The 16,448-nt window shown below is 45.7% G+C and overlaps 1 protein-coding gene across 2 annotated transcripts in view; it reads left to right on the top strand.

Moving 5' to 3' along the window:
* CLIC5 (chloride intracellular channel 5) overlaps window positions 1-15,647 on the top strand; it is a 162,653-nt gene extending 147,006 nt beyond the window's left edge. For both annotated transcript variants that reach the window (XM_043449464.1, XM_043449465.1), the window contains exons 5-6: window positions 4,548-4,732; window positions 10,849-15,647. In XM_043449464.1, the coding sequence (XP_043305399.1) occupies window positions 4,548-4,732; window positions 10,849-11,016 (353 nt within the window). In that variant the 3' untranslated portion in view covers window positions 11,017-15,647. The remainder of the gene's footprint in view (window positions 1-4,547; window positions 4,733-10,848) is intronic.
* The last annotated feature ends 801 nt before the right edge of the window (window positions 15,648-16,448 follow it).

Here is a 16,448-nt window from a genome sequence, read left to right as displayed (position 1 = left end):
TTAACATCATCTTGTCGCTCTGTTTTCTTTCACATCCCCTTCACTCTCACCAGAGCAGAAAGATCAACGGTTTCACAACCTGGGTGCCGTCAGCCAAAAGAGATCATTAAACTCTATGGAGGCCAGATTGAGCCAGAGTCAGGGGAATGAATGAGCTGGCGGGTGGAAGAGCAAAGAATTGGCAGAGAACGTATCAGTGCTGGCCTTTGTCATTCGGTAACACAGCACCGTGTTGGCATGCAAGCATGTGTGTCTAGCTCCCCCCGGCCCTGCCTCTCAACACGGCTTGTCACCGAGAAGGATCCCAAGGGAGGCTCAGGAACTGGACATTCGGTCAGCAAGAGAAGCCAGGCTCCAGCTGTTAATTTCTTCCTCTAGGTACTGGGGTTCAGAATTGGAGCTTAGGCTCCCTCACGCTCTGCTGTACCTTGGATTATTGAGGGATATACTGACCAATAGCTCAGCTGGTAAAGAATCTGCCTCCAATTCCTGGGTCAGGAAGATCCTCTGGAGAAGGGATAGGCTGCCCACTCCAGTACTCTGGCCTGGAGAATTCCGTGGACTGTATAGTCCATTGGGGTCGCAAAGAGTCGGACACGACCGAGCGACTGTCACTTCATCGCTTCATTTCATCCTGACCAAGGGCGTGGACTGAGGAACAGAGAGCAGGATGATTGCCTGGTTTGCCAACACAATGGCAGTAACTGTCATTAGCTGATATCCTAATAGGAGCCAGCTATCGCGTGGCTCACTTTCCCGGCATTGGCTGAGTTAATCCTCGCAGTGGCCTCATAAGAGATCTTTAGTCCTGTAGTTGAGATGAGACAAGTGATACTCAGAGGGGTTGAGGAACTTACCCATGCCCACACTTCAAAAGTGGCAGGATCGGGGACATTTTCAGGGTTTGTGGAGTAGAAAATCAGTACAATAAATAGGGAATTGGAAAAGTCATGTTCAAGAACTTGGAGTGTTAGCCTCAGCAGCATCAGTAAACTCACCCTTACGTGTGTGTGTGTGTGCTCGGTCGTTTGTCTGACTATGAGACCCCGTGAGGTGAAGCTTGCCAGGCTCCTCTGTCCGTGGAATTCTCCAGGCAAGAATACTGGAGTGGGTTGTCATTTCCTTCCCCTGGGGATTTTCCCAACCCAGGGATTGAACCCACGTCTCTTGTGTCTCCTGCACTGACAGGTGTATTCTTTACCACTGTGCCACCTGGAAAGCCCTACAACTTACCCTGGGTGGAGGTCTGAATTTAAACACAAGATTAGTTCTGTCATGTGGGCCCTTCTCTCTGCTTCATCTCTTTTCTCTACCGTGATTTTCTCCAATTCTCACCTTCACATTCCTGATCAAAAATGCACAAACAGGAATGATGCAACTGACATACACAGGATGTCCTCAGAGCATCCGGACATGGTGTATTACATGATGGGTCATAGTTGTGACGTAAGGAGGAGAAGGGGATGATAGAGGATGAGATGGTTGGATAGTATTACCAACTCGATGGCCATGACTTTGAGCAAGCTCTGGGAGTTGGTGATGGACAGGGAAGCCTGGCGTGCTGCAGTCCATGGGGTTGCAAAGAGTCAGACTTGACTGAGCGACTGAACTGAACTGAAGGCAATGACCCTGGCTGTTCTCAAACTTTACCCATCCACCTTGAGAAATTGCTGGAGAGAGAGTTTTAAATTTATCCAGAATCATCCTCCTAAGGAGCTTCAGTTGCTGTTCTAAGACTCTCTTACCAAATTTCACGATGTTTCCAAGACTGGCACTCAGGCAGTAACCAGCTCAGGGGTCCAGGGCGATTTTGGAGTTAAAACCTGCAATGTCTCCTACCCCATCTATGTCTCTTTCCCTCAGATGGTATCAGCTCATCATATTTCAACAGGAATTCAATCTGATTGTTCCTTTTTCCATTAGAAGCAAGATTTTGTTATCATCTCCATAACTGAAAGGGGCAGCAGGATTTGTGGAAGCAAACAGGCCCAATATAAATCACAGCTCTTTGGGTGGGGGTGGGGTGGGGTGCTAAGAAGTACTGTTGGGTATCCACCCTCTGCTGGTGCTCTTGAATAGGCCTGCAGTCCCATCCCAGTCTAGACAATTACTAAGGGGAATGCGAGCATTTTTCCCAGCCCCGCTCAGTCTTTTTCTCCCAAACTGGAAACACAAAGCAGATGATGAAGTCCAAGTTCAAATGCTGCACCAGGGAGAAGGAAGTGTTGGGAAACCACATCCAACCTCCAGCCTGTTTTCAAACATTCCAGTAAGTGTTCAATGGCCGTATCTTGGGCTGGTGTCATTTCATTGTCTCAGACAAAGGCTTTCTATGAAAAGACAAACATGGATTATGTGAGGAGGGGCTGACAGAAGGCACATTTGGGAAAAATCTGAACAAGAGCACAACCCTCTGGGCTCTTCCTCTGGGGGCAACTCCTCCCTTTCATCTGCTGGAATTAACATCCAGACTGATTCCCATCACCTCAATGTCGTGCTCTAAACCAGAGTCTGGAAAACACCGCCCTGGGGGTAGGGGTTGGGGGGGCGGAGTGGTGGGACTGATAACACAGATGCAGTGGCCAGTGACTCGCTGTCTCCTCTGGCTTTGTTCCCAGAGCCTAAGTAGACAGTTTCTAGGATAGAGAATGACTCTGAGTGATGGCGACATCCTATAGCTGCTCCTTTGAGTATTTTGTTCTGTTCATATATATATATAATTTTTAAGTTGATATGTTGTATTTTCCTTTTTATTCAGTTCAAGAAATTTTCTTCCAGGGAAGTCTCTGTTCTGTTGTTATATGTAAATGGATTATTGGCCAGATAATCACTGGGGCAAGGCTGGAAAAGTCTTCTGCCGTATTATCTCCCCTTGGATGTTCCCTCTTTGAGGGACAGGTTTCCATGCAGTCACACATTTCTGGGGGAGCCCACTGCCTGTGTTATTCACCCTTCCATTTGGACTGCCCTGGTGGCTCAAACAGTAAATAATCCACCTGCAATGCAGGAGTCCTGGGTTCGATCCCTGGGTAGGAAGATGCCCTGGAGAAGGGAATGGCTACCCACTCCAGTATTCTTGTCTGGAGAATCCCATGGACAGAGAAGCCTGGAGAGCTACAGTCCATGGCGTTGCAATGAGTCAGGCACAATTCAGTGGCTAACACTTTAGAACAGCCCCTCTAAATTAAACTCAAGAATGCCTCCTTGATATCCACTGGTTCTCTGAGGGCAGCCCTGGACTTGGGTACTCACTGTCCTATGTCCTGTCTTCCTGGAAGCCTTGACCCCTTTCCTTCTCTCATTGGGTTAGCCAAGGCTAAGGCTTCCCCCAAATTTGGTGCCTATCTCTGTCCTAGGATGTCTAGATAACTGTTATTTCCTTATTTAATAGCCTTTTCTTCCTACAAAATTATTATATGGGCTAATTGCAGAATATTGGCAACATTTGGATAAGCAAAATAAGAAAATGAAAGTTGATAATTATTATGGTATCTCCTGGAGATGAGAACTATAAAGGCTTTCAAAGATATCCTGATGGTTGTATTTCTGTGTTTACATTATCTTTTTAAAAAATGGATTAGCAAGTGTTTACTGTTTGGTTAAGGTTCACTTTTTCAGGCTGCTTAATACTGCCCTATGATGTGGTGTACTGGCTGTCAGATTCTCTTTGGTGTGTGTTCAGTTCAGTTCAGTTCAGTCACTCAGTCATGTCTGACTCTGCGACACCATGGACTGCAGCATGCCAGGCTTCCCTGCCCATCACCAACTCTCGGAGCTTGCTCAAACTCATGTCCATTGAGTCAGTGATGCCATCCAACCATCTCATCCTCTGCCATCCCCTTCGCTTCCCACCTTCAATCATTCCCAGCATCAGGGTCTTTTCAAATGAGTCAGTTCTTCACATCAGGTGGCCAAAGTGTTGGAGTTTCCGCTTCAGCATCAGTCTTTCCAGTGAATATTCAGGACTGATTTCCTTTAGGGTGGACTGGCTGGATCTCCTTGCAGTCCAAGGGACTCTCGAGAGTCTTCTCCAGTACTATGGTTAAAAAGCATCAATTCTTCGGTGCTCAGCTTTCTTTATAGTCCAACTCTCACATCCATACATGACTACTGGAAAAACCATAGCCTTGACTAGATGGACCTTTATTGGCAAAGTAATGTCTCTGCTTTACAATATGCTGTCTAGGTTGGTCATAACTTTTCTACCAGGGAGCAAGTATCTTTTAATTTCATGGCTACAGTCACCATCTGCAGTGATTTTGAAGCCCCCAAAAATAAAGTCTCTCACTGTTTCCATTGTTTCCCCATCTATTTGCCATGAAGTGATGGGACCGATGCCATGATCTTAGTTTTCTGAATGTTGAGTTTTAAGCCAGCTTTTTCACTCTCCTCTTTCACTTTCATCAAGAGGCTGTTTAGTGTGTGGGGAGCACTAATTAGAGAGGAGGGACAGGGTCTGGATACGCTTCTTTACCCTGAAGTCCCTGTGGCTGCATCCCATGGTAAGGAGGTTGACTAAAGACACTTTCCTTGCTGTTCCATGCCAGCCCTTGAGCGAGGCCTGACCAAGGCTCTGAAGAAGCTGGATGACTACCTGAACACCCCTCTGCCAGAGGAGATCGATGCCGACACTCGCGGGGATGATGAAAAGGGCTCCCGGCGCAAGTTCCTGGACGGGGATGAGTTGACCCTGGCCGACTGCAACCTGTTGCCGAAGCTCCATGTGGTCAAGGTAAGAGCGCTCTACCTGCGGGTGCCCCCAGGTCCAGTTCCATCGAAGGCCCGGGTCTCTCACAAGGATGAGACAAGGACAGGGCCACCTGCTGATGGAGAATCGGAGTTTGAAAATCTCGTGAACAGGGACCCAAAGTCAACCTCTGCTGCTTGCTGGCTGTGTAGCCCCTCTGAGCTCCAGTAACACAGGCATACATTGCTTAACCAGGGCTGTTGGGAGACTAAATGTGGTCTGAAAATGCCTGCCATGTTGGAAGGGCTTCTCTGGTGGCTCAGTGGTAGAGAATCTGCTGCCAATGCAGGAGACATGGGATCGATCCTGGATCCAGAAGATCCCCTGGAGAAGGAAACCGCAACCCACTCCAGTACTCTTGCCTGGGAAATCCCATGGACAGAAGACCATGGTGGGCTCCAGCCCTTGGAGTCACAAAAGAGTAGGATATGACTTAGTGACGAAACAACAACAATCCTATTATATGTAGTTACATATAGTCTTATCACTCCAAAGACCTCTTCCTTACCTTTTCATCATAGGTTTTCACTGGCTACCCACTACCCCACGATCTCTATTAAGCATGCTCTCATATGCGTGTTTTCTTTGTGGGCAGACCCACCTTCTGATTTCCTGTAGCCACTCCTTGGGACAGGCAGACAGCATCTTCCTCTTCTACCAGTTGAAGAGCTGGAGGTTGCAAGAAATGATAGTGTTGTCTTGCTACCATTGCACTTCCCAATCATGACTAACAGAGAGTGTAATCTTTCCTATACAGCCTCAGGATACAAGAGATGGGAAGAAGAGGTGAATTCTGAGGTCATCCCAATCTCCCGCCCCAAAGTGGACCCCTTCCTGTGTGTCTGTGACAGGCTTTAGTGCAGCTGTGACTACACATTTCTGATGACAAAGAGCCCTCTGCCTACCAAGCCAACGCTACCATTTTGGACGGCTCTAGTTGTTAAGAGCCATCCTGCCTTACATGGGGCCCAAACCTTGCTTGCTTGGTTCTCTGGAGCAACACAGAACGGGGCTGCTCTCTTCATCTCATTTGAAGACAGCAGTTTTGTCCCCTGCATTTCTCTTAACTGGGCTTCCCTGGTGGCTTGCTAAGTCGCTTCAGTTGTGTCCGACTCTGTGCGACCCCATAGACGGCAGCCCACCAGGCTCCCCCATCCCTGGGATTCTCCAGGCAAGAACAGTGGAGTGGGTTGCCACTTCCTTCTCCATCCCTGGTGGCTTAGATGGTAACAAATCTGCCTGCAATGTAGGAGACCTGGGTTTGATCCCTGTCTTCGGAAGATCCTCTGGAGAAGGAGTTGGCCACCCACTCCAGTATTCTTGCCTGGGAAATCCCATGAACAGAGGAGCCTGGCGGGCTACAGTCCATGGGGTCACAAAGAGTCAGACACTACTGAGCAACTGAATAACAACAACCATAACATATACATGTATATATGGTGTTTTTCAGATTCTTTTCCATTATAGGTTAGTATAAGATACTAGAGTATAGTTCCCTGTGCTATACAGTAGGGCCTTGTTTAGATATTTTATTAATATATATAGTAGTGCATTTATGTTAATTTCAAACCTCCTAATTTATCTCACCTGCTCCCACTATCCCCTTTGAGAACCATAAGTTTGTTTTCTAGCATATCCTTTTCTGACCCTCATCAGTCCAGAGAAAAAGACAGTGGGATCCTAGAGCTAGACTGCTCTCTATTTCTACACGTGTTGATATCTTACTGTCTCAGTCAGACAAAAAGCTCTGTGAGGATAGGTCTTCTCCAGGCCTAATGGTGGGTACATAGTGGCCCTTTGATTAACACTCATTGGTTGACCATTTGATCACCTAGCTTGTGATGCTCAGTTGCTTTCCACCCGTCACTAAGGAGAATCAGATGCAATCATTTATCAGCTGGATATCTGCCTGTTGGTTTTCAGCAGATGTCCTGAGCTGGAAATCAGAACCCTGCATTTATAGCACACACCAGTTGGAGTTGAAACATAGGCTGTGCTTGCCCTGGTGCTCCCAAGGGATGCATCAGGGCTGGAGACTGGGAGGGAATCATGCTCGCCAGGGTTGATGGGCAGAGCAAATGCAATCCGTTCATACGAAGACACTTTGGGGTTCAGGGCCAAGCCGATGGTGATTGGTAAGTCTGGCCAAAGTGTATGTCTTTGAAGTTATTAATAACTGCATGCTAACCCCACCTCCAAAACATCCTTTATTCCCTTTTCCTGAGGACGAAGTGGCACCATTATGGGTGATATGATTCTATCAGTAACACTATCAGAGTGAGGTCATGAGAAGAATGCCATTCTAGAAGTCCAGAGACTCAAGTTCTGTCGTTGTTGTTGAGTTGCTCAGTCATGTTTGACCCTTTGCCACCCCATGGACTGCAGCATGCCGGACTTCCCTGTCCTTCACTATCTCCCGGTGTTTTCTCAGAGTTGTGTCTATTGAGTCAGTGATGCCATCCAACCATCCCATCCTCTGTTGTCCCCTTCTCCTCCTGCCCTCAATCTTTCCCAGCATCAGGGTCTTTTCCAATGGGTCAGCTCTTCGCATCAGGTGACCAAATCATTGGCGCTTCAGCATCAGTCCTTCCAATGAATATTCAGGATTGATTTCCTTTAGGACGGACTGGTTTGATGTCCTTGCTGTCCAAGAGACACCACATCTAGCAGCAGGAGCTGGGACAAGTCGTCTCCTCTTTGGGGAAGTCGTTTTTCTCATCTCTAAAAGAAGAGGTGTGGATGATTATTTTCCTTCTCGCCTCTTCCCCTCTCTTCCTCCCCATCTCTCAGTCACACGTGGTTGGACCACCTAATCAAGAACCGTATGTCCAATCAGGTAGACAAATGGACCTCCCAGGCCCCATGCTTCATCCTCCGGTTCCTCCAGTTCCTTCTGGCCCTAGACTCCCAGTTACACCTATCCTTGAATGATGTTCAGTGTGTTATTCACTCGGAGGAGCCGGAGATCAGAAGGAGGATGACCCACAAAAGGACAAAGGCTGGGCCTTGCTTCCCATCTCCTTGGATTTCTGCTGATCCAGCTTATCAGAGCCCAGAGCCCTGGCAAACCTCTGAAGTGCAAAAAGCATGAAAGGAGAGCCAAGTCAGACCTCCAGTTTGGCTTCAGACGCCAAGACTTAATCTGGGCTGGGGGAGCTAACTGTTTTCATATGAAAGCAAATTCAGAACATGAGCATGGAGGTTCCTGCCGACGTCAGAGCTTCTCCCGCGCGCATCCCCTCTCTCTCTTTCATTGGCTTTCCTTCAGCTTATCTGCATCCTTGGAGGCCGCATTGCTCTGGCCCTGCTGCTCGCTGACAGGCTGGTTTGAACTTTCATTGTCTGGCTGACTCCTATTCTCATCTCCCGACTCGAGCCAACATGTGAAGAAGGAACCAGCTCTGGTCAAGCTCAGGGTGTACGGATCCGGGCAGGGAGGGGCATGTGGGACTCTTGTTGCCTCCCCCAAGACCCTTGTTCCCCACCCCACCCCCGGACCCTCACGTGGTACAGGGACCTGTTCAGCCCCTGAAGCAAACAGGAAGGGAGCTATACATATAAACACAAATATATATTCGTATGTTGCGTCTCTGTTGTTTTCAAGCTCAAATTATATCCTTTAAAAACCTGAAAATGAATTCCAGCCCCAAGAGACTCAAGGCCGCCCCATGGATCAGTTTTTTTTTTTTTTTAATGGATGTCTTGACCTTATTATGGCTCTTTTTCTTTCCTTTTCTCCATTTTTTAAGTTGAAGTATAGTTCATGTGCAATATAAGTTACAGGGGTACAACAGTGATTCACAGTTTTTAAAGGCTCTCCTCCATGTATGGTGGTATGGAAGTCATTCAGTCTTGTCTGACTCTTTGTGACTCCATGGACTGTAGCCCACCAGGCTCCTCTCTCTGTCCATGGAATTCTCCAGGCAAGAATACTGGAGTGGGTTGCCATTCCCTTCTGCAAGGTATCTTCCCTACCCAGGGATCGAACCTGTGTTGCAGGCAGATTCTTTACCATCTGAACCACCAGGGAAGCCCATACTCCATGTGTAGTTACTATAAAATACCGATTATATTCTCTGTATTATACAATACACACTTATAGCTTATTTTATACATAGTAGTTTGTGCGCCTCTTAATCTCCTACCTCTGTTTCGCCCTTCCCTTCTGGTAACCACTAGTCTGTTCTCTGTATCTAGTTTTCTTTTTTAGATTCCACATGTAAATTGTAACATACATTATTTGTCTCTCTCTGTCTGACTTATTTCACTTAGCATAATGCTAAGTCCCTCCATGTTGTTGCAAATGGCAGAATTTCATTCTTTTTCATGCCCGAGTAGTATTCCATTGTGTATATATATCACATCTTCTTTATCCATTCATCTGTTGATAGACATTTAGGTTGCTCCCATGTCTTGGCTATTGTAAATAGTACTTCTATGAACATTGGAGATAATGTATCTTTTCAATTTAGTATTCTCATTTTTTTTTTTTTAAAGATACCTATTCAGGAATGGAATTACCAAATCACATGATGGTTCTGTTTTTAGTTTTTTGAGGAACTTTCATATGTTTTCCATAGTGGCTGCACCGATTTGTATTCTGTGGGCTTTTTTTCATTCTCTCTGGCAGTTTCAAGCTACTTCCCTCATTGGACCCTCCACCCCTGCATAGATTTGCTCCTGACCCAAGACAGCCTCTTCTTAAGGCTGTGGGCAAGCCCAAGGCCCCTTTGTCTTGCAGTGAAGAGAGGGCTTTGTCCAAGGACCCTGAACCCATCACTTGTGTTCATTGGCCACACCTATCCTGGTGGCTTCGGTACTGACCTCCCCAAACCAGTTATTTTAACTGAGAGAATTTAATATAAAGAAGTGCTAAGTACCTAAGAACTAGGGAGGCAAAATGTACCTTTTGGTTCCTTCTTCAGGGCAGGGGGCAAAGGGAAGAGTTTGGAATGGTCAAAACTTGAACTATACCATAGCCAAGACATGAAACAACCTAAATGTCCATTGACAGATGAATGGATAAAGAAGATGTGATGGTTCTCAATGAATTCTGACATTAGATAATGTTTCTTCAGCACTTAAAGCCAGCACCTCCCCCAGATCACTTTATGTATATTAACTAATTTACTACTCCAAAATAGGTCATCTTATTATCTCCATTTTAGAGAAAAAGAATTTGGGGGTCAGAGAAATTAAGTAGCTAGTCCAAGCTCACACAGTTGTCAAGTAATGGGGTCAGGATTACAGATCCAGTCAACTGGGATCCAGAGCCCACACTTTTAACCACTGTGCTACTGTGTCTTTCAATACAAACACCACTTCCCCAGAAGGCTCAGGTCCACAGCCCCGAGTGTGGCAGATGAGGGAGAGAACGGAAATCACCATCTGTTCACCTCCACGTACCCTGAAGCTCCATGTGCATTCCAGCATCTAACTTGCATGTTTTTTTGCTTTGTATTCCCTTCTGTAGATAAGGCTGGATGGGGGAAGAAAAAAGTTGTCTATAATTCTATCAGTCAGACATATCTTCTGCTAACAGATTGGTGTATATGCTTCTGTTCATCATACATATTTCTCCTAATGCTTTATACTGTGCTTCCGATTGAACAGTCTCTTGAAGCGTTTTTCAAGTCCCTGCAATTTCCTCTGCAGCATCATTTTTCATGACTCTCCAGTATGCCACTGTATGTATATGTGACAACTTATTTATCCATTCATGTGTTGTTGGACATTTGTGTTGGGTACCTTTTTTTGCTATTTCCAAATAGTCCTGCAGTCCTATTTATAAGAAGCTAAACCTTCTTGTACACTCACGATGTTTCCTAAGGAAAAGAATACCTAGAAGCAGAATTACTAGATCAGAGGACAAATCATAGTTGCTTGGGAAAATGTAATACAACAAAATAAATAAAACCGCACAGGATAAATAAAACAAACAGTGTTGCATTAAAAAGGCAGCACCATCATCTTGCACAACAAGCGTCTTGCTGCTGGCCCCGGGGGACACGTGGAGGGTCTCCCCGCTGTGCACACACGGGGCCACGTCACTGACACTTCCCGGTGATCTATTTCACGCTTTAACACCATCTCTATTGCAGATTGTGGCCAAGAAGTACCGCAACTACGATTTCCCGGCTGAGATGACGGGTCTGTGGCGGTACCTCAAGAACGCCTATGCCCGGGACGAGTTCACCAACACCTGCGCGGCCGACAGCGAGATCGAGCTGGCCTACGCGGACGTGGCCAAGCGCCTCAGCCGATCCTGAACTTGGCCGTCTCACCCCATCGCTGCTGCAGAAGGACTCCACCGTCTTCCTGAGGACTCTGGCTTCACACACTCCTCTTCCATGCCGCCTCTGGAAACTTCTGTCTCCATCAGGCCACATCTCACTGGCATCATTGGAACCCCCCCCTCCCCCCGCCTGCTGGCTTTGACCAAAGTCAGCGCCAGCCCCCTCTGGTCAGACAGGAATCCTGCAAGCAGAAATGAGAGAAACGGTCAAGCTGTCAGCCTTTCGGACCTGGACTGGGTTCCATGTGTTTGGGGTCGGTGCCGGGGGGGAGCCCTGTCTGTGGGATTGTCACTGGCCCCTTTTGCCAATATTGAAATATCTCTTCAGATGCATTAGAAACCTGCAACATGCTGTCCTTGTCCACCCTCCTCTTTGTCAGTAACTCCAAGGCCCAACGCCGTCTTAGTTCTTATTAGAAAGAGGTGCAGGGCTGTGTTAGGGGAGGCGAGAGTGGATGGGGCAGACGTGAGTCTGGGCACCTGGCAGACACACCTCGTCACTCACCACTTTCTGGCACTGTATCACTTCGGGCACTGAAGGCCAGATTAGACAACTACTTCAGACAGCCTCAGTTTTCTGCAGGGCTGGGCGCAGTCTGATGCTATCACGTACTTGGCTTGATGCTGATCTCTATTCTTATCTGTCTAGGCCTTGCCAGGAAGGGAAATTAGCATGCCATTCCAAACAGGGGTGACTGGGAAGGGGAGGGGAGGGGAGGAGTGTTGATGCCAAAAGGCCCGTGGGGTCTACCAGCCATGGGGTTTGCTTGCTTATGGGAGTGGTTTCATTGGGGATTACATGCCTGGGTTTGACTATGTTTATCCATGATTGAATTTTGGTCTCTGAGAAAGCAGATGGGAGTGGGGGTGGGTGGGGGGATGGATGCACGAGGCTAAGAAGACCTTTGTATGAGGCTCAGTGTTCCCTGGGAATCTTTTAGATAGATCTTTTCTCTTATGATCTAAGTCTCGAACCAGTGATATCGTGTAGCTGCCATCTTCATAGCAAAATACCAACAATTGACCAAAAATGACTCTCCAGCTTCTTCAAGTTGTTCCTGGATGTGGGTCTGCTAGTCGGGTGCTCTCTGATTCAGCTTCAGCCTCTGACATGCAAGAGATACGTTTAGGAGGTGGCTTGATCGTGGAACCTTAGGAAGAAAGTCCATGGGCCTTTCTGATTGGGAAACCATGTGGTTTAAACTCGAAGAAAAAATACATAGGCATCTGGGTAACTTTTCCTACCATCTGACTCAAATGCCCGATGAAAAAGAGGAAGCTGTTTTTTAGCTAATATTTCACTCTGTAGTCATTCTCCTTGAGTTTCACCTCCTTAAAAGCTTACCCTGCCTGAACCCAGGGACCTGTGCAGAGGAAACGAAGAAAAATGAGCTAGTCATCAGGTCCCTCTTGCCATGAATGCCTTGGGAGAAAGCCCATCTGCCGCAGACCCTCACCGTCAACAATCCTTTCTTCTGTGTTGCCTGTTGATGGAGGCCGAGGCTCCCAAGTGCCCGAAAGTCCCAGGACTTGGCTCGCTGCTCAGTGATGGCAGGACAGCACGGGGCCTTCCTGTAGAAACATCACGAGGTTCTAACCCAAGTAACATCTGGACCTACCTGCCTCCAGGGATCTCTGGAGAGAAAGGGGATCCAATGATCAGAGCAGAGGGGAAGAAGCAGGGGGTCTCCTTTAGCCCAGGGAGGAAGATGCCATTTCTCAGTGGGGCATCCTATAAGCCCGAGACCTTTCATTCAGAAGCAGAGAGAATTGATTCATTTCCTCCTCTAAGGGAACCTTTGCAGGACTCCCTGATAACTTTGTCCCTGGAGATGTTTGAAAAGGCGAACTGATGAGGAAACAGTCCTTCTGACAATAGGGGAAAGTCCCACGCTGGTCTCATGGGAGATGAAAGCTTAAATGATCCCAAAGGCCTGTTCATTAGTGTGAAATCCTGTTGTCCTCAGAGATCCTTCCCTGAACATCACAGCATAAGGACGATGATCTAAGAGGCAGTTGACTTTCCCGAGACCCAGAAAGGTGCTGTTCTTGAGGTATGCCTGAGAAGCACAGCCAGTGAGCGACAGTGTAAATGGCAGGATGCCCAGGCAGAGAAGCTCCCCCAGGCGGAGTAGCACCCGAGGCAGAGTACCTCCCACTGAGGAGTTTTTGAACACTGAGGACACTGGATATTCAGAATCCAGCAATTGGCAAGTCTTTAAACACAGCCTTTAAAAACAAACAAGCCAAACTAAATCAATATTGTTGGTTCTAGCTGTTCCTTCTGTGGTTGACTTAGTTTTACATCAGTAACCATGTTAGGGCACAGGGGTGGGGTTGGAGCAGTTATATGACCCACCGTAACCATTTAACAGAGGGAGAGGAGTTATAGATGGATGACATTTCCTGGTACTCAATCCAGGAATATCTTTTCATTGCCACAGTAGATTATCATATGATGCAACCGACTATTGATTTAAAGCTTAAATGTCTATGACAGGTTTATCAGAGTATTTTTAAATAACATTGCCTGAGATGATTCTTTTCCAAAGAGATTTTTCTCCATATCCTTCAGTCTCCCTGGGTTTTGGCCATAACCTTGTCATGTCATCTCCCAACCACACTGTGTAAAGGTCCTCTGGTGTCCCCAGAATCAACTCAGGGAGTATTGAAGGTCTGCAGTTTGACCCTGAACTCCAGAGTGTTGAGACGGGAAATGGCCCTTGTTATTCGTCTGGCATGCATATCAATACCTCAAAAAGCATCTCAGTGGCAGTAAGAGGGGATTTACCTGGGTTGAGATTCTATTTTACTATAGATTTATTTCTCTCCTTTGGTTTTCACATCACTTTTTTTTTTTTGGTGGGTTGGCATAGTGTGAGGCAGAGGGAGAAATAAGAATCACATTCAGAACAATTGTGTTGAATTTACCCATCTTCTCAGTTCTGCCTGCCTCTCAGGTTGCCCTGAGAGGGTGTATTGGATAAGATTTTAACAGCTATAAAAGATGAGCTGAATCAGTAAAATCCAGGCTGGTCCAGCACATAGTTCCTTCTGTTGTGCACCTTTATTACCTGACACTTCAGAATCACCGGTATGAGTTTGGCTGTCTTGTTTTGAACAAATAATACAGTTACCTGGCACCAAGCTCATGAGTTGAAAAGTGAAACCCACACTCCATTGGTCTGTTTGACCACAGGTCTCAAACTAGTTTCGTCTTCCCAAGAAATGACACTGTCTTCAGTGTTCATTTATCTTGCTGGTGGGGCCATGGAAATGCTTGATCTTTTCATTAGAAAGAGGCCATGCCAAGAAGGAGTTTTCCTGAGCTGAATTTTCTAGCATTTGTCAAATGAAACAACGGAAATGCTTCGTAACACCTGTACCCACTGGCCGCTCTGCAGAAAGACAAGACCAAGCATCTTAGAATTGTTGTACAATGGATCACATCTGGAATGGACCCTGAAGATCTAAGATCCTAGAAATCAGCAAGGTTCGGACAAACAGAATGAAAAAGGAGGCAGTGTCAGGAAGATACAGGTCTACCTAGTAAGTTTTCCATCAGGAGAAAACAGTGAGAGTTTGTGTCTGAAATTAAGTTGGTCTAGGGGCAGGGGACATCCAGTACATAGGTCTTTGACTCCTATTTCCAAGGGCCAGGAAGCCAGTTCAGCAGCAGAGGGAACCAAGATGCTGGTGACTTCTCCTTGGAATGAGCAGCATTAACCCATGGTTAATGATTCCCAAGGGATCACTTCCTTCTTTTAATAATAACATTTAAAAGCCTCTGGAACATTAGAAAAAGAAGTGTGCATGGGAAGCATCCTGGTTCTGATGGGAGGCCCGAAGTGTTCACATCTTGGCTTTGGGACCCTCCTAGCACACACGGCCCATTGGTTTCTACCCACAGCTCTTGGTGTGTAATCCAAACAACATATGCCCTCCTATGAATACATTATCCTCTCCCTTTGTCATTGTTCTCCTCCCAGCTTAGTTTCAGGATCCTTTCATTTTGTGATTAGGTATGATCCAAAGTGTGCATAGTCTTACTTAATGTTACTTAAGGAAATGGATCCAACGTTCCCCTCCTCAACCAAAAAGAAAATTAAAATTGCCGCACTGTAGAGCTTGGGTTAATCTATTTCTATAAAAGCAATCTTTTTTTTTGGCAACATATAATTTTAAGGATACAGTCATCTATGGTATTTATGTATAGACATTTTGCAATACTGACTATGCATATGCTTAAAATATAAAGTATCTGACTGATGTTTGAACTTGTCTTTCTTTCCTGACCACCTGGCTATCCCATTTTATAAGCTGGAGAGTTAACTAATTTAGCAAAGAAGCCTAGCTTTTATAAAAGATCAAACATTTCACTTTATAAAAACACTCCCAATGATGGTCACTTGATTTTTCTCAAGACCTTTAACTGTGGTGATAAAATAACAGGACTTGCTTTCAAGCCTTAATAATGTAAAATTCCTTTTTAATGAAAACATTACTGAGTGTTTTCCTCATGAATCTGAACCAGTTATAAATTTGTTTTCCGGTCTTGATTGGTATTGACTAATTCAAATAAAGTTGGTTTATTTTCAAATAGTACAAAATCGATCATCAGATGTCTTATTGAAGGTGGGGATTTCCTATGCCATTTGAAAAGAGTATGAAATACTTCTTTTTTCCAAGTGTTATTTGATTTTCCCATTACAGAAGAAAATATGTTCATTCTTCTTAAAATACAAAAGCAAATAAAATTTTTTAAAAATGAAATAAGGAATTCTCTGGCTGTCCAGGCGTTAGACCTTGGCGCTTTCACTGCCCTGGTCCATGTTCAATCCCTTGTGGGGGAACAAAGGTCCCACAAGCCGTGTGGCGCAGCCAAAAAAACATGTAATAAAAAGAATGAAACAATGCCATTTGCAGCAACATGGGTAGACTAGAAATGATTATACTAAGTGATATAAGCCCAATCAAAGACAAATGTCATGTGATCACTTATATGTGGAGTCTGAAAAGAAAAAAGATACAAATGAACTTATTTACAAAACAGAAATAGATCCACAGGCATAGAAACAGGCCCACAGAAAGCAAGTTCATGATTACCGAAAGTGTAGGGAAGAGGTATAAATTAGAAGGATGGGATTAGCAGATGCACTGTGCTGTGCCTTGCTTAGTCCGATGCTTTGCAACCCAATGGACTGTAGCCCACCAGGCTTCTCTGTCCATGGGGATTCTCCAGGCAAGAATACTGAAGTGGGTTGCCATGCCCTCCTCCACTAGTGTATATAAAATAGATTAAAAGCAAGGACCTATGTATAGCACAGGAAACTCTACTCAGTATATTGTAATAACCTATAAAGGAAAAGAATCTGAAAAAGAACGTATATATAACTGAAGCATTGT

Source organism: Cervus canadensis, chromosome 28 (genome assembly GCF_019320065.1).
Source record: "Cervus canadensis isolate Bull #8, Minnesota chromosome 28, ASM1932006v1, whole genome shotgun sequence".
In the NCBI taxonomy this organism is placed as follows: Eukaryota; Metazoa; Chordata; class Mammalia; order Artiodactyla; family Cervidae; genus Cervus; species Cervus canadensis.
This window is presented reverse-complemented; position numbering and strand designations above follow the sequence as displayed.